This window comes from Plasmopara halstedii, assembly GCF_900000015.1.
Source record: "Plasmopara halstedii genome assembly, contig: Scaffold_437, whole genome shotgun sequence".
Taxonomy (NCBI): domain Eukaryota; phylum Oomycota; class Peronosporomycetes; order Peronosporales; family Peronosporaceae; genus Plasmopara; species Plasmopara halstedii.
The window spans coordinates 55,512-65,126 of NW_020187357.1; the positions used below are offsets into that span (position 1 = coordinate 55,512).

At 46.3% G+C, this 9,615-nt stretch overlaps 2 protein-coding genes across 2 annotated transcripts; one reads left to right on the plus strand and one right to left on the minus strand.

Moving 5' to 3' along the window:
• Nucleotides 1–265: 265 nt before the first annotated feature.
• Nucleotides 266–1,090, minus strand: PHALS_09889 (uncharacterized protein; the record flags this gene model as incomplete). The annotated part of the gene is made up of 1 exon (XM_024725221.1): nucleotides 266–1,090. One exon carries the CDS (start codon nucleotides 1,088–1,090, stop codon nucleotides 266–268), a length of 825 nt encoding a protein of 274 aa, XP_024576020.1.
• Nucleotides 1,091–4,458: 3,368 nt separating this feature from the next.
• Nucleotides 4,459–4,710, plus strand: PHALS_09890 (uncharacterized protein; the record flags this gene model as incomplete). The annotated part of the gene is made up of 2 exons (XM_024725222.1): nucleotides 4,459–4,496; nucleotides 4,563–4,710. 2 exons carry the CDS (start codon nucleotides 4,459–4,461, stop codon nucleotides 4,708–4,710), a joined length of 186 nt encoding a protein of 61 aa, XP_024576021.1.
• Between the last annotated feature and the right edge of the window lie 4,905 nt (nucleotides 4,711–9,615).

Consider the following 9,615-nt stretch of genomic DNA (forward strand, 5'->3'; position numbering starts at 1 on the left):
GGAGCGAAATATTGTTCTGCTATTCCAGCCGTTATATTTAATTATTTGCTTGGGTTGCTTATACCTCCATATGGAGATATAAACAAAAATGTAAACTCTGCGCAAAGCAATGAAGCTCCTTGTCCACCTCGCCATCCTTTACGTATATCAATTATCGTTCTACATGTGTTACTTTTGTATCCGTGGCTGGTATTTAAATAAGCAACCTTTACTTCAACTACCACTAATTCTATGCTGCCCATAAATAATTATCTCGAAATTTCCTCTAAAAGTCTACTTCAGCAAACACCCGCCGACGAGATGTCATGGAAGCCACCATGCCCAATTTATTAGCGGGTGGAATGACCCATTCACGCATACAAAACTTCTGGGTCTTGACAGTTCGTTCACTGCTACTTTGTGTAGGAAAGAGACCTCGACGCTGCTGCATCTCGCCATCTTCCGGTCTCATTTCTTCTATCGATCGTTTACGGTCAACACTTGTAGTGTCCATTGAAGACAATTCAACAATCGACTCGGTGACGAGGAAAGCTGCGACTTGTGGTTGAAAAAACTTGGTGACTAAAGTGACAAATTGGGAACCTATTGGAGATGCGAGCATACCATTATCCTTCGATAACGCGGAAAGACGTGCCACGAGAAATTGCAAAAACATGTTAAGTGTGCTCATCGTCTCTTTCTCCTGAGCACGTAAGTCTCGGATGATCTGTCGAAACGCGTAATTGTTGACAACACTTGCTATCCATTTAGCGAATAAGCTCAACTTATTCTCAACTGGATTGTGTTCGTCTTGACAGCAAGTATATCGCTGAATGTCACGTGCAATGGATTTAAGTGCCTCCCATAATGCAATAAACTCGTCCATAGTCTTGTAAACAAAGTATACGCTACTTGGTGTTGTCGTACACACTTGTACAGCAAACTTTTCATCCTTGCCACCAATGCAAGACGTAATTGTAGCTGATAAGCTGCACATATCCATTGCTTTAATTTCTTGATCTGAAGTAGCCTTTTGGGCTGAATCAAATTGCCTAATGACGACGTTCAGACGCAAAAGTCGAGAGAGGCGTATAATACAGCGACGGGCCATTCAAACCCTAACCTGCTACCGTCTGTCAAGATGATTCTTGGTCGTTTGTGGAACTATTGGGTGTTATTCGTCCAGCAGCAGTGGTTGGCCGTATTCCTCATATGATTTGGGTTCGTGTCCTATGGTCTTTGTTACTAAGACCTGCTCGACTTAGAAATTAATTTCAAGACAATCTGGCGACTTTGCTAGCGGCAAGGCAACTGCAGAGACAGCTGGATGACGGGCAGATCATATTGTCAGGTTTCAAATCCTTATAATTGATTTGACTTGATTCGTTAGAGTGGTAACTGCATAATTGTTGTCGCAAGCATTGATGCGACAACGTGCGCATTTCGAGATTGTTATGGCGCACAAACGTTGGCGATCAAGGTACAAATCAGGGAGTGGCATTATGTCAGTGCAAAAACGCAACAGAACCCACTATTGTGACAGCTTCAAACGACCTGTCCTAACCTGTCCTTTCTTCGAGCACATGTCTGTCAAGATGATATCTTATTATTAGGATGGTCCCATCATACCAGTCAATTCCAACAGATGAAGTATTACTTCAAGTAACATGATGTTAAAAATTTGGTAGAACCCGTTTCAAATTATGCTGTGCTTTACCACTTTCGAGCGTCGTAAATAGTATACAAATCATATGCATAGAGGGTCAAATTTTGACCTTGCAGAAAAATTGGATTCTAGCACGGCGCGTTTCTTACCGACTTCGCTGCTGATCTGCTCCATGAAACTGGGTGTTTGCATCGTATCATTGTATGGACGTCAACATTGAGCTGAGCATCGCATACAGACTACATTTCCAGTGGAAATTTTCCACCACGACGCATGGAAAGGCGGGAGTGTTGAAGTTACGCCAATAGGATGACTTTATTGACTTGAGCTCAGTATTCTGTAGATTTGTGAGAAAGTTAGTGTATGTCCCTTAATAAATGAACAGTTCGCCGTTGACAAAATTCCCTAGTCCCATAATAGTAGATGGAGATCCCATTAATGCTTTGACATTACTCTCCTTCAACATTCGCCACTCATTTCTCAGCGTGCAGACGTCGAGGTCTATCCATACTAAGAGCTATACTGTATCTCTTGTAATATCAATGTATCGGATGCTCAGCAAGAAAAAAAATCAATATTCGTGATATATCACTTGAACAATTTAACAAATTTTATTACTTAATGTCAAGCAAATGATTATAATTATATCATAACGATAATCTCAAGCTGACAGAGCTCGCGGCAAAGTGAGATTTGTTTCGAAACGGCAGTGCGTATAGGTCTCCAGTTTGAGAAGGAGGAATCACCTGTTGTATAAATTCGCCTGAGATGTCAACTTGAAGTTTTCGCGTTAAAGTGACGCATGCCCACGAATCAGAAGCAGAATCCTCGGTCATGGAGCCAAAACAAAAGATGAGGCGAGTATCACAGTGTTTATATTTTCATCTTGATCGCACCGCCGCTTGCACCATTTCTAAGCGTGTAAGTAGACCACAAGCTAAAGATCATCCTTGAAAGCACCTATATTGATCCCAGGTACCACCCTTTAAGTTAGTCGATCAAGCAATCATTGCGAAAAATAGTCAGAAACATGGGTCACTTTTTTATGACCAATACAAAACCCAAAGATCAAAAAACATTTGTATACCTTAAATTTTAGACTGAAATATTCGAGATTTCGCACTATCATTACCGGTTGGATGGTATGGTCACCTTGCGATACTTTCGCCTCAATGCATCATTCGAGTCATATCAATCGATGATTGCTACCGAAGGTTAATCTTAGCTTGAGCTAAAGCGTGACATGAGGTAACAAAACTTAAAGATTATCATTGTTGTAATCAAGTGGTGTGGTATACTAGACATGTCTTCAATCTCGTTTTTTTATTGTACTCATTCGAGCTATCTAATAGACGATTCAAGTCGCATTAGTAAGGGTACAGTCGAATGCACGATACTGCTTAGAGCCGGGTTGATAATTGAGTATTCTAGCACTGTGTAGGACACAAATGCCCATGATTTCTGTGCTGCTGAAAAACGCATGGATTATGCATTGTTTACGGCGAATGAGCACACATGATCACATAATCTACCTCCAAGTTTGACCGATTATTGCTAAGTCGACGCAATTGAACTTGACAGGAGAAATCGATGAAAGGAGTCTATATGTGAGTGATAGACCCTAAGATGATATTTTCTCGTGAAAAGGATTCCCGTGCGAACCCACGGAAATGTTATGGCTCTAAAATAAAACTATTTTCAAAATGCTATTTTTTTACCTTAAATAAAAGCTCAAACATTCAAGGAAAGACGAATATTTTAGACAAAGGGTCTTGATCTATTGTCAGAAACATATTTCTGTGCAAAGAAGCAACTCATTGAATGGGAACAATTTAACGTTATGTCCATCACACAACGTTGTATAACCCTGAATGTATGACAAATTTATAACGTGTACCTACATCAGTGTACCCCTACCTTCACTCGATGAAACGGTTTTGCTCTCATGAATGCGACTTCACGACACCTCCACTTAACTGGTAATGAGACACCGGTAGAAGTATCACATATGGCTGTAGCATACTATACATCATGACCATTTCTGTATAGCGTCAAGCCCTTTGGACGCCGAACTCATTTAAAGCTGTAGCATGATTTTCATCATTATATAAGTGTCCCGGTGTCGCAAGGCGCATGGATATCGTTTCCATCATTTTTAATCTTCAACTTCTTCAGGTAATGTCGATTGATTCTGTCTCGTTCATATTTGCACCACGCACAAGTACAAGAAATCGACACAAACAGCTCACAAACTCGATATTTGAGACCCACATCATATAAATAATGCCGCTCGTTGAGGGCTGGTCTTTGTTAGGCACGACCTACACGATTTGTAATGAACTCAATTCCGGCCCGTTGGCCGTCAGGCGCCTAGTGGGATTTGATAATTCCCCGCAATGGGTTGTCATCCACCTAAACATGAAAAACATTTCGCTCAGCCGGAGGCGAAAGAAGCACCCGAGGTTCAGATAGTTTGTACTACCGTTGACGTAATATCTGCGAGTACTGCGGAGCTGCTTAGCAGCTAAGAACTAGTTCATCCTTATCATAGCTGAGGTCCATCGCCTCTAGCGCGCTCAAGAGACATCATTTCTAGATTCCTGTCTGATTCTGCAGAACGGAAGTCTCACCCCGCATTTGATGCGGCATCCATCGCTTCCTCAGAATGTCTCGGTGCGAGCCCAGCTCGTTCGAATATCATTCATGAAGATGATAACCGTGCCCCTCTCCGGGGGGATTGTTGGAAGCTATGCTACTGATGCATATTGTTCGCCAGATTACGCCATCTAGATGAGGCGAAAAAGTTTCGCGCAATGAGGCTTAGCGAACACGTCGCTGCAAATCTTCCAATGTTAAGATTGCCGTTGCAAAAGCTCTTTGCGCTTTTATGCCATCTTGAGTACGTTTTGATTAATAGCCATCCTATCTTTTCTCAAAAGGACAAAAATTTTCGTTTCAACTCTGTCATCAAAAAGCTGAACAATTTACACTTTTTCTTGCTCAAAGATCCTTCAGTTATCTTGATTGTGTTTGTTTTTGCCGATCCGTACTTAGGTCAAGGCTGAGGCTACTAAGACTCGGATAAGCCAAGTAGTGGGAGTATGGTGGCTTCACTCTCATGATTCAGGGCGACGCTCCACGATGAAAAGAAGTCAGCTGTATGCTGAGGCGTTGGAAGCGCGGTTGAGTTAAACCGTCCTGTTTGCTTAGCGAGGCACGATGCCGAAGCATCCTTAGAACCTCGATCTCAAGTATCTTGACTTCGGTAGCGTGGAAAGATGCTTAGTCTTAGAGTTGGATTCGAGGTATGACCTTATCCGTGATATGGCATAATTGGAGCACTATGATCATGGCTTGATAGGAGGTCGAAGACCTTGGGCGTTTCACGCACGTCTCCTTGTAAAGCTTTGTTGAGTCATAACCCCGCCTCTGCAAGGAAGCAGAAGCGCTGTTGGGGCAAGCACTGGACTGGGACGGTCAATGAACTGGATATCGGAGTATCCAAGTTGTCGAACACCAAAGGTGCTTTGGACAGGAGTCCCGAGCATGGCTCACGGGCTGAACGTGGAGTGACACGTTAGTACAAAGCACTACTAACGTTACAATGCAGTTGCTGCATGCGAAGCGTGGCATGGTCGGCCAAGAGCCGAGGCTTCGAGGGTGAGGCCCCAGCGATGCATGCGAATTCGCATGTAAGCCACACACTGAGCACTGCTCAAGTATCAAAACAAATGTTGCAAGAGTGGCATGGTCGGACGAGGTCCGAGGCATCTTGGGCAAGGCCCTTTAGATGCGCGTGGAGTGGCACGTTCCCCACTGGACGAAGACTGCGGAACTAGCTGCTCTTTGTCGGATGTTGTAAATAGCAGTAAGGCTCCGGTGGAGCAGGAAGTGGGAGTGACACTGAACGACCCTAAATGCGTGTTCAAACTTGTCTCACCAAGCCGTACAAACTATGTGAAGCGGCAACAACGTCTCCATTTGCTAGCTGCAAGACGCCGGGCGTCGACCCTGGCCCAGGATGTTTCAACCGTAGACCTTGTCGACGGTATTACGGGCGGAGGAAGATGGTGACGTCATCCTCAAGGCTATTCCAGCGGTAGATGCTCTACTTAGGCTGGACGAGATGTCTTTCGAAGTGTTCGGCGGTGCCTTGAAGGCAGATGACTTAGCAGAAGTGGTCATTGTACGACCGGAAAAGAAGATCAACTCGTCATCGCACCTGGATGAATCTGTCCTGGAGGACATCAATAGGGTGCTGTGCGCACGAAGTGGGTCTTTAATCCTAAAGAATCCCTCGGATCCGTACTATCCTTTGGTAAAGGAATTCCAAGATGTCGTCTCCAGAGACCCGCCGTTGGTCCTATTTTCGGAGTGAGTTGTGCGTCATGAGATCGACCTGGTTCCGGAAACCAAATACTCCGTAACACGCCAGTGGCCTCTGCTCAAGGAGCAGTGTGATGTCATTAAAGCCTTTTTCCCTGCGAAGCGCGACGCAGGAATGGTACGTAAGAGCAAGTCTTCACATTCGACACCCACATTTGTGTCCGAAAGCCGAACGCTAAGTGTCGTACGATCACGCTCACAATAAGCTAAACGCTGCCACCATTCCGGCGCAGACGCTGATTCCTATAAAGATTATTCTCCAGACCAATATGGCTGGTCGTATAAAGTACAGTGCTTTCGACTTGGTCGATGTCTATTACCAATTGCTCATGGAGAAAAGAATACTCTTCTGGCAAGTGATATTTCGCTCACAGCGGAAACTTCTCCGAGCGGAATGCGCTGGGAGTAGCTGGTGAGTTCCCAAGGGCTGTCAAATGCACAGCAACATTTAATCAAATTGTGACGCAGTTGTTCGGTCCCCACCGGGCGTATGCACAAGCATACTTTGTCGACATCTTCGTCCACAGTCGTACGAGGCACAAGAGAGCAAAAGAGGGAGACCAATCGTCCATTTGAGAGCGGTGCTCGAGTGCATGCACACGAAAAAGCTGTATGCTAGTGCAGATCATTGCATCTTTCTTGCTGAAGTAATTCTTTTCTAAAGCTCTTAATTGGGAAGCGTGGCTTTCGAGCGAATCCCGCTAAGGTCAAGGCCATTGTAGACAAGCCGTTTTAGAGAACCAAAAGAATTTGCATAAGTACCTTGGCTTCGCCAACTACTTGCACAAGTACAGCGCGAATTCTGCGGAAATCGCACGGTCGTTGTCGAATCTCCTTAAGAAAGATGCGAAATGGTGTTGGGACACCGAACATTAGACTGCTTGTGATAGTGTCAAAGACAGCCCCCTTGCTGCACCAATACTGGTGTTGCCACACCCCGATCGGCCTTACAGTGTCGCCTATGACTCTTCAGACTTTGCGATCGGCTGTGCACCGCTGTAAGCAGACGCTGAGGGGCGAGATCGTGTAATCGCGTTCGAATCTCGCCGGCTTAAGGGTGCAACTACCCAGTCCACGACAAGGATTTACTTGCGATGAAGTATGCATTTGTCAAGTGAGGGTGCACTTGCTTGGCTCAAAGTCGCTTGTGATCTACACAAATCATGCGTCACTACACACTGCGACTCGTCGTCCCACCAATCGCAAAGGATAGCTAGGTGGCTCTCCATCTTTGCAGTGAACAACTTCGAGGTTGACCGCAACCAGGAAAGCAGAATGCTTTGGCTGATGCGTAGTCACGCAGACCGGGTTATGAGCTTGCTCATTTCACGACGGTGACGTCGTCAGTGACAGATTTGATCTGCGCCGCATACGCGGGTTATTGTTAATTTGTAGCGCTGCTACATGCTCTCGGGATCAAGAAGTCTGAAAACTCAGACTAGAAGTTGTCGGTGCGATTGCGCGCACAGTTGCACCGATATTCGCTGAATATCGGGCTGCTGTATTATTGCACCGATTTGATGGATACGACACGAATTGCGGTTCTTCAAGACGAGAATTTAAAATATCGCATCCTCTATGATGCCCACGACACCCCATTCAGTGGTCATCTCAATCGTGAGAAGACGTACAGCTCGGTGAGTTGCGAATACTGGTGACCCAAGCTGTACAAGTGGACAAGCACATGTGTGCGCTGTGTGAAACGTGTCAGAGTATAAAACCCTATCTGAATGCAGCAGCGCCGCTGGACAGTTCACCGATACTTTCCGGGTGTTGGTAGTTCATGAGTATGGAATAAGTGTTTGGTCTGCCAAAAACCTCGGCGGGCAACACAGGAGTGGTGATCTTTGTAATCCTATGAGCAAGATGGATCATCTTGCGGCATTACCGGGCACCATCGACGGTGTGGGTCCAGCGACGCTCTTTGTAGATCGCATCTTTTGACATAATGGATTCCCGAAGCCAATTTACTCTGATAGAGCCCCGCAAATATCTGGTCGACTATCTCATCAGCAGACCATCCGCAGACCGATGGTCAAACTGAGCGCGTAAATCACGTTGCTGAAGACGTCCTTCACAGCGTCTGCACTGAGAAGCCAAAGCTCTGGTGCGCCATGCTGCCTCTTGTGAAGCTCGCTCTGAACAATGCAGTGCTTCCATCAACCGTCGACCCGCCGTTCTTCGTGAACGAGCTTGTTGATCCTTGCGTTCCGCTAACGTCGCCATCCCACGGCTCAGGGCTTAGTGAGGGAGGAATAACCAAGCGGCAAGCTGATGTCAGCTCCGTCACTGTTCGTAAGGAAGTCGATGACATGCTGTCTACCAAACTGAGCGTCTTACGACACGACGGCTGAAAGCCAAGACATGCAGAAATAAAATGCAGACGAAAGAATTAGAAGAAATGTTGAGACGTTGATGTCGGAGAGCTGGATTTAATAAGTGCTAAAATCCTTTCTGCACATGCAGTTTCTGCTGTCTTAAAGACGATGCTCCGTCCACAATTTAAGGTCGTGGCCAAGCGAAACCTTGCGAATGCGCTAAACTTCCGAGAAATATGCGCACCACCCGTTATCTATGTGGGCTTGCTTAGCCACTCAAGCTTTTCCGCACAACGGTATGCAATCTCAGCATGATGCACGGCGGAGTGCCGATGACGAAGGACTTTGTCGTCCAGAGCTCGAAGAGCATCGCGAGAAACCGCACAGCGATCGACCAGTCCGCCGCCGACTTTTCTCGATATGAACAATGGCACCCACTTTCAAGTAAAACTCTTTGTGGGATGACGTCGTCGACAGGGTCAAATCCAGTATCTTATGAAGTGGCGGAGATACCTAAATTCCGAGAACTCGTTAGAGTTTGAGGTTTCACTTCGGCAAAACTGCCGAGACGTCGTGTACGCGTATGATCAGAAGGATCATGACGCTCCGTGTTATCGTACGCCCCGCGCTTCTCGGGGAAGCCGAAGGCCGTGAGCTGAGCTTAAGCTTTGGCCCTGAGGTACTGTGGTCGTAGACTCACCCGTGTGAGAAACCATAGAGCTTGCAGGAGCGTCATGGACGATTCCATGTATCGCACAGCGACAATATGCAGAAAGTCGGCGTTGCGCTTTCAGTTTGGCAAACTAAAATTGAAGATGGCGTTTAATGCGCACGTTTACTTCCTTGTGTCTTCGCTGTAAATGAGACAGCGAGTAAATTTTCGGTGCCGCTGCACCCATCGCTCAGAAGCTCTCTATCATCTGCAGCGGTTTGGCAGGGGCGAGCACCATAGGAATATTTCGCATTGCGGGTACCGGGGTGCCTCCTCTTTGAGCGCAAAGTCGAGCGTGGTACCTATTCATTGGTACTTTTCGGGGTACTAAGAGGCTAGCTCAAAGGGCTATTTCGTTGGTCACGCTCAGCTAGTGTAGTGGCCGGGGGCCCGACTACGTAGATGCCGAACGATCGAGAGATAACGTCTTTTGCTTCAGTAGCGGGATCCCCTGAGCGGAAGCCGTATCCCACACGGCCGAACGTGGATACGAGCGCAGGAGAGCCACCCTGTGGTCAGCCTCCTACTGCTGCTCTTGTGTCTCGCCGAGGCGA